The 18,919-nt window shown below is 47.1% G+C and overlaps 1 protein-coding gene across 1 annotated transcript in view; it reads right to left on the bottom strand.

Moving 5' to 3' along the window:
* The window catches only part of NPC1 (NPC intracellular cholesterol transporter 1), an 84,740-nt gene that overhangs the window by 48,964 nt on the left and 16,857 nt on the right, over positions 1 to 18,919 (bottom strand). Inside the window, exons 5-8 of the mRNA XM_075316051.1 lie at positions 18,072 to 18,321; positions 14,535 to 14,611; positions 12,139 to 12,509; positions 9,119 to 9,351 (exon numbers count right to left, since the gene is read on the bottom strand). Coding sequence (XP_075172166.1) covers positions 9,119 to 9,351; positions 12,139 to 12,509; positions 14,535 to 14,611; positions 18,072 to 18,321 — 931 coding nt within the window. The remainder of the gene's footprint in view (positions 1 to 9,118; positions 9,352 to 12,138; positions 12,510 to 14,534; positions 14,612 to 18,071; positions 18,322 to 18,919) is intronic.

Below are 18,919 nucleotides of genomic sequence, written 5' to 3'. Positions count from 1 at the left end.
CCGAGACGCTATGAGATCGACGTCCGGCGTTCCCCAGCGGCAACAGATCTCTTGAAACACGTCCGGGTGAAGAGACCATTCCCCTGCGTCCATGCCCTGGCGACTGAGAAAGTCTGCTTCCCAGTTTTCTACGCCTGGGATGTGAACCGCGGAGATGGTGGAGGCTGTGGCCTCTGCCCACAGCAGAATCCGCCGAACTTCTTGGAAGGCTTGACGACTGCGAGTGCCGCCCTGGTGGTTGATGTACGCGACCGCCGTGGCGTTGTCCGACTGTATGCGGATCTGCCTGCCCTCCAGCCACCGATGGAACGCTTTTAGGGCTAGATACACTGCCCTTATCTCCAGAACATTGATCTGAAGGGAGGACTCTGTCGGAGACCAGGTTCCCTGAGCCTTGTGGTGGAGAAAAACCGCTCCCCACCACTTACAGACTCGCGTCCGTCGTGACCACAGCCCAGGATGGGGGCAGGAAAGATTTTCCCTTCGACAGGGAAGTGGGAAGAAGCCACCACTGAAGAGAGGTCTTGGCTGCCAGAGAAAGAGAGACGTTCCTGTCTAAGGACGTCGACCTCTTGTCCCATTTGCGGAGAATGTCCCATTGGAGTGGACGCAGATGAAACTGCGCAAAGGGAACTGCCTCCATTGCTGCCACCATCTTCCCCAGGAAGTGCATGAGGCGCCTCAAGGGGTGTGACTGGGCCCGAAGGAGAGATTGCACCCCTGTTTGCAGCGAACGCTGTTTGTCCAGCGGTAGCTTGACTATCGCTGAGAGAGTATGAAACTCCATCCCGAGGTAAGTCAGTGATTGGGTCGGAGTCAATTTTGACTTTGGGAAATTGATGATCCACCCGAACCTCTGGAGAGTCTCCAGAGCCACGGTCAGACTGCGTTGACATGCCACCCGGGAGGGTGCCTTGACTAGGAGATAGTCTAAGTAAGGGATCACCGAGTGGCCCTGAGAATGTAGGACCGCCACCACGGATGCCATGACCTTGGTGAAGACCCGTGGGGCTGTCGTCAGGCCGAAAGGCAGTGCCACAAACTGAAGGTGTTCGTCCCCAATGGCGAAACGCAGGAAGCGTTGATGCTCTGGAGCGATCGGCACGTGGAGATAGGCATCCCTGATGTCGATTGATGCCAGGAAGTCTCCTTGGGACATCGAAGCGATGACAGAGCGGAGGGATTCCATGCGAAACCGCCTGGTTCTCACATGTCTGTTGAGCAATTTGAGGTCCAAAACGGGACGGAATGAACCGTCCTTTTTTGGTACCACGAACAGGTTCGAGTAAAAACCGCGACCACGTTCCTGAAGGGGAACGGGGATCACAACTCCTTCTGTCTTCAGAGTGTCCACCGCCTGAAAAAGTGCAACGGTTCGCTCGGGGGGCGGAGATGTTCTGAAAAAACGAGTCGGAGGACGAGAGCTGAACTCTATCCTGTAACCGTGAGACAGAATGTCCCTCACCCATCGGTCTTGGACATGTGGCCACCAGGCGTCGCAAAAGCGGGAGAGCCTGCCACCGACCGAGGATGCGGTTTGGGGAGGCCGAAAGTCATGAGGAGGCCGCCTTGGAGACGGTGCCTCCGGCGGTCTTTGGAGGACGTGACTTAGACCGCCATGCAGAAGAGTTTCTCTGGCTCTTCTGTGGCCTGTTGGACGATGAGGATTGGGACCTGGCTGAGGGCCGAAAGGACCGAAACCTCGCTTGAATTTTTCGTTGCTGAGGTCTCTTTGGTTTGGGCTGGGGTAAGGACGAGTCCTTTCCCTTGGATTGCTTAATAATTTCATCCAATTGTTCGCCAAACAATCGGTCGCCAGAAAAGGGCAAACCGGTCAAGAACTTCTTGGAAGCAGAGTCTGCCTTCCATTCGCGTAGCCACATGGCCCTGCGGACTGCCACCGAATTGGCGGATGCTACCGCTGTACGGCTAGCCGAGTCCAGGACAGCATTCATGGCGTAGGATGAAAATACCGACGCCTGAGACGTTAAAGACGCTACTTGCGGAGCAGAGGTACGGGTGACCGCATTAATCTCAGACAGACAAGCTGAGATAGCCTGGAGTGCCCACACTGCTGCAAAGGCTGGGGCAAAGGACGCGCCTATGGCTTCATAGATGGATTTCATTAGGAGCTCTATCTGCCTGTCCGTGGCATCCTTGAGCGTTGAACCGTCAGCCACTGCTACTACGGATCTAGCCGCCAGTCTAGAGAATGGAGGATCCACCTTGGGACATTGAGCCCAACCCTTAACTACGTCAGAGGGGAAGGGGTAACGTGTGTCATTAAGGCGTTTAGTAAAGCGCTTGTCCGGGAAAGCCCTGTGCTTCTGGACAGCATCTCTGAAGTTCGAGTGATCGAAGAAAACACTCCGAGTACGTTTGGGAAACCTAAATTGGTGCTTCTCCTGCTGTGCTGCCGACTCCTCTATAGGTAGAGTTGGGGGAGAAAGATCTAGCACCTGGTTGATGGACGCTATAAGGTCATTTACTATGGCGTCCCCTTCAGGTGTATCAAGATTGAGAGCAACGTCAGGGTCAGAGTCCTGGACTGCGACCTCCGCCTCATCCTCTAGAGAGTCCTCAAGCTGAGACCCCGAACAGCGTGATGAAGTCGGGGAAGATTCTAAGCGAGCCCGCTTAGCCGGTCTGGGACTGCGGTCCGTGCCGGAGTCCTCCACGTAATAACTAGAGGCCACCCCAGGAGCACGCTTCGTCGCAGACCGAGAGGGGCCTGGGGGCGATCCCGCAGTGCCCGGGGCCTGTGTAAGGGCCGGTCTGGGCTGCAAAGCTTCTAGTATCTTAGCAGACCATTTGTCCATAGACTGAGCCATGGATTGTGAAAGTGACTCAGAGAGTTTCTCAGCAAAAGCTGCAAACTCTGTCCCTGCCGCCTGGACAGGGGAAGCCGGCGGTTCTACCTGGGCCGAGGGTCCCACCAGTGCCCCAGGCTCCGGCTGAGCGACTGCCATATGGCCCGAGCATTGCTCACAGTGAGGGTAGGTGGAACCTGCAGGTAGCATAGCCGCACAGGAGGTACAGGTTGCAAAATAACCCTGTGTCTTGGCACCCTTGCTCCTTGTGAACGACATGCTGTAGTCTCCCAGGAGAGTGATCACTGAGGGATATATAGCCACAAGCTAACAGTACAGCCGAACCGAGAAAATGTATACAATATAATATATATATATACACAGTTCAGCACTCTAGGGGGCCCAGCACCGGTGGGAAGGAGCCACCTGGCTTACCGACCGCTCAAGCAGTGTGTGGCCACCAGATTCCCTGCCTCGGGTCTCCCAGAGGTGCTGCCAGAAGTCCTCCACCGGCAGAATGTGCTTAAAACATGGCCGTCGGCGTTCACAGGGGAGGAGGGAGCCGTGGGCGTAACTACAAAAGTGCGGGAATCTGGTGCCCCAGAGTGAATAGTGAGGGGGGCGGAGGACAGCCAAGTGTGCTCCAGCCCTCACTGTCGGCGTCAGACCGACCGTCCCGCCCTTCCCCCTGACTGGCAGGCCCGGGGGCGGGAGTTTAAGGCACTAGGCCGCAAAAGCCGGGGACTAAAGTTAAAAACCGCGGCCGGCAAGCAGGCACGGTCGGCGCGGTAGTCCCGGTCTCATACCAACACCGCAGTCGCTGCAGCGTCTGAGGTCAAGGTGTTCCATGCACCGTCCCCAAGGGGACACAGAGTACCTGTAGATGCAGGGCCCTGTCCCTGATGATACTCAGTCTCCTGTCCGTCAGAATCCCACAGGGGCTGCGGAGGGAGCCCGGTCCCAGTGCCTGGATGACCGGATAGGATCCCACTTCTCCCAGAGCCCCTAAGGGATGGGGAAGGAAAACGGCATGTGGCTCCGGCCTGTGTACCCGCAATGGGTACCTCAACCTTAAAAACACCGCCGACTTAGTGGGGTGAGAAGGGAGCATGCCGGGAGCCCTGTTAGGGCCCTCTTTTCTTCCATTCGATATAATCAGCAGCTGCTGCTGACTAAAAATGGGAGCATGAGTGCATGTGTGCCTCCTTCAACACAAAGCATAAAACTGAGGAGCCCGTGATGCACGGGGGGGTGTATAGGCAGAGGAGAGGGGTTACACTTTTTAAAGTGTAATACTTTGTGTGGCCTCCGGAGGCAGAAGCTATACACCCCAATTGTCTGGGTCTCCCAATGGAGCGACAAAGAAAGTAAGCTACATTGTTGAAGTAACAATTTTGTGGTAAAAATGTACTTGTTTTTATTTTCATGGTTCAACGTTCTAAACTTCTGTGAATCCCCTGTGGGTTCAAGGGGCTCACCAAACATCTAGTTAAATTCATTGAGGGGTTTAGTTTCCAAAATGGGGTCACTTGTAGGGGAGCTCCACTGTTTAGGCACATTAGGGGGTCCCCACACCCACATGGCGACCACTTTCAAAAATTCAAATGGCACTTCTTCCCTTCCGAGCCCTGTCATGCGCCCAAGCAGTAGATTTCCACCACATATGAGGTATCTGCATGCTCAGGAGAAATTACACAATACATTTTATGGTGCATTTATCTTGTTGCCCTTGTGAAAATACAAAATGTGAGGCTAAAATAACATTTTGTGAGAAAACGGGCCAATTTTTTTTACTTCTGACCAGTGTCACTTTGACATGTTATAACTCTGGAACGCTTCAACAATTCTGGCGATTCTGAGAATGTTTTTTCGTGATAATTTTATGCATATCCTGAAGTAAAACATAAGATATTTTTTGCATTTATGTGTAAAAATATCGGAAATTTGGCAAAAAGTTTGAAAATTTTGCAATTTTGAAACTTTTAATTTTTATGACCTTAAACCAGAAAGTAATGCTACAAAAAATAGTGACTAAATAACATTTCCAACATGTCTACTTTACATCGGCACAATTTCTCAAACAATTTTTTTCGTTAGGAAGTTAGAAGGGGTCAAAGTTCATCAGCAATTTCTCATTTGTCCATCAACATTTACAAAACCATTTTTTTTTTTTAGGGACCACATCACATTTGAAGTGACTGAGAAGCCTAGGTAACAGAAAATACCCAAAAGTGACACCATTCTAAAAACTGCACCCCTCACACTGCTCAAAACCACATCCAAGAAGTTTATTAACCCTTTAGGTGCTTCACAGGAACCAAAGCAATGTAGAAGGAAAAAATGAAAATTTTACTGTCACGAAGGCAAAAACAGGCTCTGGTGCGAAAAGGTTAACTAAAGGTCCCTTTAAATGCTTCCATTTTCTGGTTCACATTTTTATCCTTCCTCTCCTGCACACTTGTGTTATCTTAAAAGAGAACAAGCCAACTACGATAGTACAAGACCATCATCAAAAAAAAGGTCTCAATAAAGTTATAGTAGTCATTATAATTAAAAAAATAAATCTGCCTTAATTTTTTAAATTTTATGCACATTAACAATCCATAAAGTAGCCAGCTGAATAGCCACTCACACATATTTTTAACAATACACTGAATTATAGCTGATAGCCTCGACAAAGAACATAAGACATGCAATATATAGATTGTTAATGTGCGTCTGAAATAAAGAAAGAGTGAATATTTCACTTTAACCTGGATTCAGGATTCTGACACTACTTCCCCTGCTGCCATTTCTCACGGTGGTTTACACTTTTCCTACTCACCAAGACCTGAAAACAGACATGGTGGTGGAGTCTGTTTACTCCTGTCCCCACAATTTACTTTCCAGGTCATCCCCCCAGCTCCATCACTCTCATTCCCATCCTTTGAGGTCCACACCATCAGGCTCTTCCATCCCCTTCCCCTCAGAGTAGCTGTCATATATACCGTCCCCCAGGCTTACCCACCCAGTTCCTTGACCACTTTTCAGCCTGGCTGTCGCACTTAGGCTATGTGCACACGTTGCGTACAGTCACTGCAGAAATTTCTGCAGCGATCTGAAGAGCACACGTGCGCTTCAAATCGCTGCAGAAAATGTCCGTAGTGAAAAAAAAAAAAAAAAAGCCGATTCCATGCGCTCTGACTGCAGCTCCTGCCATAGACAGAGCAGGGGCTGCCGGCAAAGCGCACGGAAGAAGTGACATGTCACTTCTTAGAACGCGCGCTTTTGGCAGCAGCCGAAGCGCTGCGCTCTAAGACGCCACGTGCGCACGGCCCCTGCACAATCTCCATAGATTATGCAGGGGACACAGGACGCATGCAGTTACGCTGCGCTACAAAGCGCAGCGTAACTGCATGTAATTACGCAACGTGCGCACATAGCCTTAATGTCCTCAGAATTACCAACACTAATCCTAGGAGACTTTAACATCCCCATGAACAGCCCCTCCTCCCCATCTGCATCCCAGCTTCTCTCTCTCACAGCTCTCATCCTCTGAGACACATGAAGATGGTAACACCCTTGACCTGGTCTTTATCCGCTTCTACTCACTTTCTGACTTTGACAACTCACTTCTTCCCCTCTCGGACCACAATATACTCTCCTTCAAGCTCACAAACCCTCATCGAACCCAGCACATTCCCACCTATCACACATTCAGAAACCTATAGGCCATTGACTCTCAGACCCTTACAGACTCTTTACACTCATCCCTGTCGCCTATCGCCTCACTTTCCTGTCCTGATCTGGCTGTAAACCACTAAAAACGACACACTCAGAAGTACCCTAGACCAAGTAGCACCCCTCACCCTAAGAACCTCCAAAACACAGAGTATAACAGCCTTGGCTCACATCCCAAACTCGATTTCTCCAGCGATGCTCTAGGAGTGCCGAACGCCTATGGAGGAAAACCCGCACACCAGAAAACTTCATCCACTACAAGTTCATCTTAAGGACCTACAACTCTTCCCTTCATCTCACCAAATAGACCTACTTCACCACCCTTATTTCCTCACTATCCAACAATCCAAAAAAGCTCTTTGGGACTGAGGAGGGAGTGAGAGGTGTCAAAGTACAGACCCCCCATTACAGACCTTCATGCTGATGACCTGGCCTCATATTTCACAGAGAAAATAGAAAACATCCGCCGAAAGATCAGCTCCCATCCACCAAGCGTTGTGAATCCCATCTCTCCCCATATCCCATCCATCTCACTTTCCACATTTGAGCCAGTCACAGAGGAGGAAGTCTCCAGGCTCTGCTCTTCTTCTCGTCCTACCACTTGCCCTACTGATCCCTTTCCCTCACACCTACTCCAGTCCCTCTCTCCGGTTGTCACCACTCACCTAACTAAAATCTTCAATCTCTCTCTCTCTTCTGGTACCTTCCCCTCCTCCCTCTGGTACCTTCCCCTCCTCCCTCAAACACTATCATTACTCCATTATTAAAAAAAACCTTCCCTTGATCCGTCCTGCACAAGCAACTACAAACCAGTCTCCAATCTCCCCTTCATCTCCAAACTCTTGGAGCGCCTGGTCTACTCTCGCCTCACCCGCTACCTCTCCTCTCACTCTCTTCTAGATCCTTTACAGTCTGGCTTTCGCTCTTTACACTCAACAGAAACTGCCCTTGTCAAAGTGACCAATGACCTGTTGACATCAAAACGTAGCGATGACCACTCTCTGCTTATCCTTCTTGACCTCTCTGCCGCCTTCGACACTGTTGACCGCCATCTCCTTCTCTCTATGCTCCATTCTGTTGGTCTAAAGGACACTGTGCTCTCATGGTTCTCTTCCTATCTTTCTGGCCGTTCATTCAGTGTATCATTTGCTGGCTCCACATCATCTCCTCTTCCTCTCACTGTTGGGGTCCCTCAAGGTTCAGTCCTTGGCCCTCTTCTTTTCTCCCTCTACACTGCCCCAATTGGAATGACCATCAGCAGATTTGGCTTTCAGTACCATCTTTATGCTGATGACACACAGCTATACACCTCATCCCCTGAGCTCACCCCCGCTGTACTACAGAACACAAGTGACTGCCCGACTGCAGTTTGCAACATCATGTCTGCTCTCTATCTGAAACGTAACCTTTAAAAAACTGAACTTCTGCTTTTCCCTCCATCTTCCAACCTTCCCAAACCTGACATCTGCCTCTCTGTGTGTGGCACAACGATACGTCCAAGGCAGCAGGCCCGCTGTCTGGGTGTTCTACTTGACACTGATTTTTCCTTCACCTCCCACATACAATCTCTTGCCCGCTCCTGCCGCTTGCACCTCAAGAACATCTCTAGAATCCGCCCCTTTCTCACAATGGAAACGACAAAAACTCACCGTGGCCCTGATCCACTCTCGCCTTGACTACTGTAACTCTCTATTAATTGGTCTCCCCCTAACTAGACTCTCTCCTCTACAGTCCATCCTTAATGCAGCAGCCAAGGTCACCTATCTGGCTAACCGCTACTCAGATGCCTCTGCTCTGTGCCAGTCATTGCACTGGCTGCCCATATATCATAGGATCCAATTCAAACTGCTTGTTCTCACCCACAAAGCTCTCCTCCACAGTGCGGCACCCCCCTACATCTCCACCCTCCTCTCTGTCTATCACCCCATCCGTTCTCTACGCTCTGCAAACGACTTTCGACTGACATCCACACTAATTCAAACCTCCCACTACCGGATCCAAGACTTCTTCCGAGCTGCACCAATCCTCTGGAATGCTCTACCCCAAGAAGTTAGGACGAATCATAACTTACTCGGCTTCAGACGCTCCCTAAAAACGCATCTTTTTAGGGCGGCCTATCACACTCCGTAATCAAATCCAATTCACACAGTCCCTCTACAACTTCTCACAACATAACCCCACGTCAAACTCCATGGCACCCAAATGCATCTCAAGGTTCAGGCCAATTGGTCCAGGAAGCCATTATCTATCCCCCATTTCCTTGAGATGGCTGGATTGTCACTGTAAATAAGCACTTTTACCTTGCCCCCCCCCCCCCCATATCTCATTGTAGATTGTAAGCTCTCACGAACAGGGTTGTCTTTTTTTTCCCCCCTCTAAATATTGTATTTTCTATAACAGTTACTTGTTTGTATAGGATCCTCCTGAATTGTAAAGCTCAGCGGAGTATGTTGGCGCTATAGAAATAAAGATTATTATTATTATTTTGGGTCTGAATTGTGCGAGTTATAGTAAAAGAAACAATGTGCTTTGAATTAGAATCTAGATAAGAAAAACACAAACAAAACAATAATAAAGACCACACTTACTTCACACAGTATAAGAAGTGGGTGTGATAATCCGCCACAACATACCAGCCAGTAATATCCATTATGGTATGATTCAGTACGGAGTAGCTGTTCTGGAAGTAGTTTAGGACACTGAGGATTGTACAGTTGGTATTATACGGGGCAAGTGGAGACAAGCAGATGTCTTTTAGCATCACAGTCTCATTTTGGTATTCCGCTGTTAGGTCTTCAATAGCATTTTGTAGCTCCAAAACCTGGAGAAGAAAAACTCTGTAACAATGCGGACTATAAAGGGAGACGAGAAAAAAAAAAAAAAAAAAACAAGAGTACAGCATTTCATGTGGATACAATGGAATAAATAAAACGGAAAGGCCTGGGCTGCTGGAAAGGGGAGAGAAGAAAAAGCAACACTATCTACCGGTAGGACATTCCAGGGGGTGAGCCTCCTTGGGATCCCTAAAAAATATGTGGTATACTCAAAAGGGCTCCCAGCTGTGAAAATTGCCTTTAGGACGTTAAAAGACAAAAAAAAAAAAAAAAATGTTTCTGTCAGCAGGATTTCATGCCCAAACTGCTTATATCTTTACAAAACAAGTCCTCCAATAGCTTTCCATGGTCCGTTCATTACCCCCGGACTGAGAAATCAGAGTTTGAATTGATCTGAAAATGGAGGCTGAAGAGATATTGTAGAACAAATAGATTCCAGTGCTGGAAGAACCGGCTCAAATACACGTATATCATAAAGGTTTAAATTTACTTCATTAAAATCACCAGGTCATCAGACATAAGGACATCAAAACATAAGGGGGGATAGAAACCAACGCATTTCAGCCTAGGCCATAACCATGATTAAGGCCTAGGCCGAGACATATTGGTTTCTGCCCCCCACTCCCATATATATACAGGAGGTGAGCTGATGCCCTGTGTGTGTGGACTGAAGAACTAATGTAAGTCTGAACCCTCTGTCACTCCAGCTCTATTTACCTCCCTGTGTAGCTTCTCCCACTTGACTGACTGCTCTTTACCTTAAAGGGTGCTTTACACGAGACAATCTATCGTGAGATAGATCGTCAGGGTCACTGTTTTTGTGACGCACATCCGGCATCGCTTGCGACGGGAACGATGAACACAGCTTACCTGCGTCCCGCGGCTCCCGCAGGCTATGTGGAAGGAAGGAGGTGGGCGGGAGGTTTACGTCCCGCTCATCTCCGTCCCTCCGCTTCTATTGGCCGCCTGCCGTGTGACGCCGAACATCCCTCCCACTCCAGGAAGTAGACGTTCGTCGCCCACAGCGAGGTCGTCCGGAAGGTAAGTACGTGTGACGGGGGTTAAACGAGTTTGTGCGCCACGGGCAACTAATTGCCCGTGACGCAAAAACAACGGGGCCGGTACGAACTATTGTGCTATCGCACAATCGGTCGTCTCGTGTAAAGCAGGCTTAAGTCACACACCATAGAGGCTGTCAGGCCAGCAGCAGATTTGCTAATGGACGAGAAGCAAATAAAAGCTGGAATTGCCTAATCTGACAGAATCCAGTGTATTGAAGCAAAGCTTTTGATTGGCCTGCCTGTCTAAACCAAGCGATGGCAATACAGGAAGCAGATTATCTCCTGAAAAGGTTATGCTAAACCACATCATTCATAATTATGGGTTATAAACGTATGCTTCATTTTTGGAGGATATTTATTTCTCTTTTTGTTGCTATTTTTATATTTCGTGTTGGGACCAACAAGCATGAGGTTCCCATGACGAGGGTTGTAGGCTTCCGTATTCTGGCCATAATACCAACTAAAACCTCATTTTTTGTACAGGCTACAGCCAGTCCCCTTTCTGTTAGGCCTTGCATATTAGAGTTCCTGTCCCTGTATATAGCACAGATGGAGTATGGCTTGGCAGACCGCCTGATCTAATAGTATGGGGGTCACCTAATAGGCTGCGAGATTGTGACTGTGCATCTGCAGGTGTGAACAGCGCTCTATGCAAGCCATCAGTGTGCAGTTTTATCATCCAGCAATCGCACCCTCCATTTTCTTGGAAGTTTGCGTGATTTGCTCCTCCTGCACCTGTGATGCCTCCACTTAGTGAGGGCTTCGTTGTATCCTGTTTGAGTATTTTTTTGGCCAGGGTGCTTTACAACTACAGCCCTATCTTTGCAGTAAGTAATGGGTTATAAACTTAACAGCGCAAACCGCACATTTTGGAGATGCCCAATAATCATAATAAATTATGGTAACGCTATACTACGCTTTCCTGTTAATTATAGGCATAGGGTCACATTAATCAAAACCAGTATTGTTCACACTAGTCTTATGAGATGAGCTGCGTCTTACCACAAATCCTACTCCAGTCCCTGCTGGAGAAAGATTTGTGGTGAAGTGGGTATCGCCGCTCGTCATGAATTTGAGGGGCACCAGTAATCACGCCCTCTTCTCAGCTTTGCCTACTGTCACAAAGCTGGTCAAAAATAGTGGGAATGCCAAAACTTGCACAATTTTAGCCCAGTCTTAAAAGGGAACCCTGTCACCACTTTTTTGGACTATAAGCTGCGGCCACCACCACCGGGCTCTTATATACAGCATTTTAACATGCTGTATATAAGAGTCCACGCCGCTGTGACAACATAAAAAAAAAACCAAACAAACACTTTATAATACTTACCCAAGTACTTCTAAAGTGTTTATGCTGTCACAGCAGCGTGGGCTCTTATATACAGCATGTTAGAATGCTGTATATAAGAGCCCGGTGGTGGTGGCCGCAGCTTATAGTCCAAAAAAGTGGCGACAGGTTCCCTTTAAGTTGCAGCAATATTATGCAACTTTTCAAAGATTCTTACTCCAGAATATTCGCGTAAAAGTTTGATGAATCAGGCCCATAGACTATAGAGGTAAAAAGACAAACATTACGAAACTCATCAGATGTGACTATTTAGTTGACAACAAGCAGAAAAGTTTTGCTGATGTGTATCCTTGCCGGTTCTAGGAAAATCAGCCACGTTATCTATGCATATTGTACAAGTATTCACATTCAATTGGTTTTGTTACCTGAGACAGAATGTCAAAAGTTAAAGGTGGGCCAAATGGCACGTCATCTCCTGATGGATATGGGGAATACGTTCCTCCCTTACTGTAGGGAGCAGTGATGATCAGCTGCTCTGTGCGGAAGAAAGGGCCAAAGTGGGAGTCAAAGTAATCCTTCTCCCTACGAGCCTGGCTGTGTGGATCCGACCACAGCTCCACTGGGTCTGTAGTAATATGCATAAACTTCAGGCCCGCGCAGCACGTAGCAATAACCGCAAGGGAGCAAAAGATCACAATCCAGGGGTTCCGGACACAAAATGATCCCCATTTTGTAAAAGCCACTCGGAGACAGTTCTCAAGCCACTCTCCAATTCGGTCACAGCATGAAGGGTCCCCTGCATCAAAACAGAACATTTATGGCAAGACTTCCAATGCAAATGTGCACTAATGGTAAAAGATGTTGTCCAGTGAAAGCAAGTTATCTATCCAAAGCAGGGGCCTAACTACTGCGATCGCAGAGGTTGCGACTGCGACCGGACCCTGACCAGTTCTTTGTACAAGCAGTCAGACACCCACCGATCAGCAAGTTATCACCTATCCAATAGATGTGTGGTAAATGGAGACTTTGCCTCTGGATTAGGTGACAGCACTAAAGTGAAAAGACCAGATACAGTTAGACGAATTAGGCCAGACCTGCTGATACTGGCAGGTTCAGCAAAAAATCTAGTGTGTATGGGGGTGCTGGCCCACCGATGGTCGTGGGGGGGGCGGGGATAATCATCATCAGCATATCTGATCTCAGAAGGCCTATATCTTTGTTCTCCTACAAATAAGACGCTGACAGACACATCAGCTGCCAACTTAATCACAAAGAATACAGGAACTACTAGTCTGTCTCCTGAGAGACGGCTGAGATGGCTAATCGGCCAAAGCATCTAAGGTGTAGGGTGTCTTAAAAAATAAAAAATCTGTCAGAAGGTTTTTGCTACCTCATAAGAGCAACATAATTTAGGCAGAGATCCTCAATCCAATTATGTATCACTTACATTAGTGGGTGCAGCCGTTCTGACACAAATCAGACTTTTTAGATTTAGCCTGTAGTAGAGCTGAGATAGCTGCCCCTGCCCACACCATGCTCTCTATAGAGATTGAGCATTAACAGGGAGGTGTCATAGGAGGGGGCATGTTGGATGAGTCCTGCTTCTTAAACAAACAGATTAACAACTCCTCAGACCCATAAGACAGGCATCCCTGAATTCTCTGTTTTAACCCTTGAAGACATTACATACCGTGTTTTTCCAAAAATAAGCCCCAGCAGGGATTTTCAGCATTTTCGGATCAAGGCTTAAATATAACCCCTCCCCCGAAACTAAGCCCTAGTTCAATAATGAAGTGTCCGTGCAGCCAAAAAAAGTTACAGATACTGCAGGACACTTTATTATAGAAAGTGGACACTCTGCAAATCACACTGACCAGACGCTGAGCAGAGGACCTGCCGTGATCGCACACCCACACAATCATCCGATCACACACACACAATCTCTCTCACGCGCATCACACACACACACACGCGCGCGCGCATCACACACACGCGCATCACACACACACGCGCATCACACACACACACACACGCGCATCACACACACACACACACGCGCATCACACACACACACACACACACGCGCATCACACACACACACACACACACACACGCGCATCACACACACACACACACGCGCATCACACACACACATCCACACACACACATCCAGCGACACCAATTTCTTCTGGCCGGCAGAATCCTGGGAGGCTATGCTGTGGAGTGCAAGAATGCTAGCTTACAGGACCGGCGGGCCGGACACGTGACTTCCTCCCATCATTCCCTGCGGCCTGAAGTATTCTGTAACGCTGAATGAAGTGAGTGTGTGTGTCAGTGTGTGTCAGCGTCAGTCAGCCAGAAGCAGGGGGTGACAGCGTGCAGCACCCACTGGAGATCACAGGGAGGACCTGGGAGCCACGCAGACATCCGGGTCTGGTAAGTATGAGTCTCCTGGGAAGTGGGGTGTCTGCTTTTTTGGGGGGGGTAAACTTACACCCACCAACAAAAAAAAAAACCAAAACAAAACAAAAACTTGCAGACAGATTCCCTTTAAGAGGAATTTAGCAGTTAAAATAAATGAATGACAATGCCCTGTTCAGGCCCCTTTGGGTCTAACAGTTACAGTACGTTCTACTATGTTTATGATCAGAATAACACTTTAATCATTCACATATGATCTGAATATCATTGCTCTGCACTAAGGAATGTTATGTATTATCGTAATAATCTCATGACTCATGTTGCAGCTTATGTGCACTAATTTCTGGGTTGCTGATCGCACCAGTTACACCTGTATTACAGCTGTGCATTTTGGTCATACCCGATATAGGCGTGTAGTTGACCGAATAGGCTAATGTGGTGTCGATTGGGGCGTATTCTGAAACGATCTTCTTTCTCCTGAAAGAAAAAAGGACAAGTGAACATTTGCCAGTCATGCTGAATCATATTCTGACACTGGATGCTGTAAATCTGTAAGTGGTGCTGCAGATAAAGCTGGAGGAACAGACATCACCTGGAGTGAAGGTGTCCAAAGGCTTACACAGTTCCTACCAGGAGTGTGCGCCCACTGCTCACCGGAGACCATATAAGTTAAAGTCTCATACATATACAGTATATGCTAACCTTTTGTACTTTTAAATGTTGCTGTGCTGGCAGCTATTTTGTAATAGAAATTGCTCTTTATTTACTAAACATCTAATAATGGTGGCACTTTTAGGTTATGAATACACAGAACTCCACATTTCCATTCCAGAATTTGATGATGGCAGAAAAGAGAGCTCACAGGATTTACACAGGTTATTAGTTTACGATTTTAACGTGAAATAAAACAGTTTTTCACCACTGAAATGAAGCTAAAGATTTTGTTCAGATTATATAATGTAGAAACCAATAGAAGTGGAGCCGAATGAGACATTTCCTACAGATCAATGTACACAAATTCAAGCAGACCACAAAAGTCACCAACCCAGGAGCATATAATAAATAATTCTAGCTTCGCTAAAAAAAAAAAAAAAAGAAAAAAAAAAAAACAACCCACGACAAGTTATAATATATAATCTATATCTATAGCTAGCTCTCTCCATCTATCTATCTATCCATCCATCTATCCATCTATCTATCCATCTATACACACACAGTACAGACCAAAAGTTTGGACACACCTCATTCAAAAGAGTTTTCTTTATTTTCAGGACTCTGAAAATTGTAGATTCACATTGAAGACATCAATGCTATGAATGAAAACATGTGGAATGAAATACTTAAAAAAAAAAAAAAGTGTGAAACAACTGAAAATATGTCTTATATTCTAGAGTCTTCAAAGTAGCCACCTTTTGCTTTCATTACTGCTTTGCCCACTCTTGATGAGCTTCAAGAGGTAGTCACCGGAAATGGTTTTCCAACAGTCTTGAAGGAGTTCCCAGAGATGCTTTGCACTTGTTGGCCCTTTTGCCTTCACTCTGCGGTCCAGCTCACCCCAAAGCATCTCGATTGGGTTCAGGTCTGGTGACTGTGGAGGCCAGGTCATCTGGCGTAGCACCCCATCACTCTCCTTCTTAGGCTAGGTTCACATTTCCGTCAATTTGTATCTGTCACAATCCGCGGTCTGGTAAACAACAGAATCCGTTGTTCCCATAAACTTGTATGAGCAGCGGATTGTGACTGATGCTGCGTTGCATCCTCCGCCCAACTGATCAGTTGTGGAACGACTGACCGCCGGGTGGCAGGAACGCAGCTTGTAACGTTTTTTGAGCAGCGCAATCCGTAGGATTTCGCTGCGCATGCTCTCTCTGGCTCCCTGCACACGTAACCAAGGTAAATATCGGGTAACCAAGCAAAGTGCTTTGCTTAGTTACCCAATATTTACCCTGGCTACGTGTGCAGGGAGCCCGATACTTCCCCGCTAGTCTCCGCCCCCTCCGGCACTCGGCATGTATACACACACACACACACACACACACACACACACACACACGTCCCCAGCCATGCAGTCCCAGACACTAACATCCTCAGAGCCATGGCCCCGCTCTGCTCCACCCACCCCGCATACATTCTCGGCGGCCGAACGATCAGCTGATCACCCGGCGGCTGTGAGCGATCGGCTGATCACCCGGGGGCCGGCTGCTGTGAGTGATTGGCTGATCGCTCGCATTAGCTGGCGCCGGAAGATCATCTGTTCGCTCTCAAAAGCCGGCCGGCTATTGTGAACGATCAGCTGATCGCTCTCTCTTTTACAACGGAGTCCGACAATGAATTCTAATTCTTGTCATCCGTTGTACAACGCATAAGTCACAAGCGTCAAGCAACGCATGTGACTGATGCAAAAAACGGAAATGTGAACCTAACCTTAGTCAAATAGCATTTACACAGCCTGGAGGTGTGTTTGGGGTCATTGTCCTCTTGAACAATAAATGATGGTCCAACTAAACGCAAACCGGATGGAATACCACGCCGCTGCAAAGTGCTGTGGTAGCAATGCTGGTTTAGTATGCCTTCAATCTAATATATAAAGGTGTGTGTGTGGTGTGTGTCAGGGATTGGCATCTGTACCGTCGCAGCTACAGCCACAAAATTTTGCACACTCACACGTCTGGACCCCGAGAGCGTCATAGGCTATGTTGTGAGGTGAAATTTTAATCCCGCGCGTTCCAATTTACCAATCAATTTCGCCCCTATCGACATAATGGGGAAAAAGTGAAACGAAAAGTGTATACGCACAGTCGCATTTACAGTCACGAAATTTTGCAGACACCTCATGTGACCCAGGGAACATCGTAGACTATGTTTTGACAGGAACATGCAACCCCGCGCTTTACAGTTACGCTCCAAAAAACACGGCTCAATTAAAAGTAAATGGAGCCTGGAACTACAGGTTATTAGTAGGAGTAGTGATTGGTTGCTATAGGAACAAAAGACATTCATAGTATAAGAAGCTTATATGTGAGGTAATAAAATGTCGGTGGGGAAAGAGACAGACGGGGAAAGAGACAGACGGAGCACATTACTTGGCCAGTTTAGTTAAATCTGTGTGGAATATCTGTGGTGTTGAAATATATGTTGTGAAATGCTTGTATTAGCTTAGTTTTTGCCTTTTAATAATTACATTTTTATCTATTTGTTTTGTGGCTTTTGTGTACAGAATAAATTTTTGATAATACATTCTATTTTGTTAAAAACAGTTATTAACCCGGGCGAAGCCGGGTAGTACAGCTAGTTTTGAATAAATCCCCAACAGTGTCACCAGCAAAGCACCCCCACACCTCCTCCTCCATGCTTCACGGTGGGAACCAGCCATGTACAGTGCATCCGTTCACCTTTTCTACAAAGTCACCAGCAAAGCACCCCCACACCTCCTCCTACCATGCTTCACTGTGGGAACCAGCCATGTAGAGTGCATCCGTTCACCTTTTCTACAAAGACATGGTGGTTGGATCCAAAGATCTCAAATTTGGACTCATCAGACCAAAGCACAGATTTCCACTGGTCTAATGTCCATTCCTTGTGTTATTTAGCCCAAACAAGTCTCTTCTGCTTGTTGCCTGTCCTTAGCAGTTGTTTCCTAGAAGCTATTTTACCATGAAGGCCTGCTGCACAAAGTCTCCTCTTAACAGTTGTTCTAGAGATGAGAATGTGTGTCCAAACTTACACATACATATATACATATATATATATATATATATATATATATTATTTATACACATATACATATATATACACGCACACATATATGTGTTAATCCCACAGCGCTTTACATACATTGGCAAACTTACAATATATTTATTATATAGACTGCATTTCACTAGGATCACATGAAGAACTGGCCCCACCATGTAGCCCACCCCAAAGAAAGTACTCGTACCTGTAGCACCAAGCTCCAATGACAGCCGCACAGAAAAGCAGTAAAAAGACAGCGTAGGAGAGCCACATGATAACAACCATTGCATCAAAGCCCCAAATCAGCCACGGCTTTGGAGGCGGTGGAGGTTGAGGTCTTTCTCCACAAACCGGGGTACAGTCTTGACAGCTGCATGGGGCACCATCTTCATCCACTGACTCATTGCATCCTTTGGTTGCATTGTTCATTGGAATCATTTGGAGGAAGGGTTCATCTGTAATTACAAGCAATTTCAGTCACAATTTCTATAAGCTTCTAAAAAAGGGCTACAACTACATCAGAAGCTACAGTGTGGTAATGAGCATTCTGCAGTGATTGTTAGGACTGTCAATAATGGGACATTTCTTAAAGCGGATGGTATTCTCTGTGTTGTGAGAGAATCAGATGCATTATGCAAATGACACTTTGATCAAACCCTGCTCCAAGCACGAGCAGAGTCTCATTTCCCAGTGATCGGATTCTTTCGCATGCAAGAATTGGATAAGAGGTGTAGAGAAGGAGACATTAATTTCTCCATCTCCTCCATTGTCTGTGTTGACGAATATTGTATTGCACTTGGAGGAAGTCTCCGGCAGTCTCACTGAGAATTAATGGAGGGATCTCGATACACCGGAGACCAATTGAGGTGACATTTGCCTTCTTGAGCTTACATGCTGCTGTTATGCTTGATAGTGGCATTTAAAGAAGGGAATTTTGTTTACTTACCGTAAATTCCTTTTCTTCTAGCTCCAATTGGGAGACCCAGACAATTGGGTGTATAGCTATGCCTCCGGAGGCCACACAAAGTATTACACTAAAAGTGTAACGCCCCT

Source organism: Anomaloglossus baeobatrachus, chromosome 6, assembly GCF_048569485.1.
Source record: "Anomaloglossus baeobatrachus isolate aAnoBae1 chromosome 6, aAnoBae1.hap1, whole genome shotgun sequence".
In the NCBI taxonomy this organism is placed as follows: Eukaryota; Metazoa; Chordata; class Amphibia; order Anura; family Aromobatidae; genus Anomaloglossus; species Anomaloglossus baeobatrachus.
The sequence above is the reverse complement of the archived record's forward strand: the minus strand, read 5'-3'. Positions and strand labels throughout refer to the sequence as shown.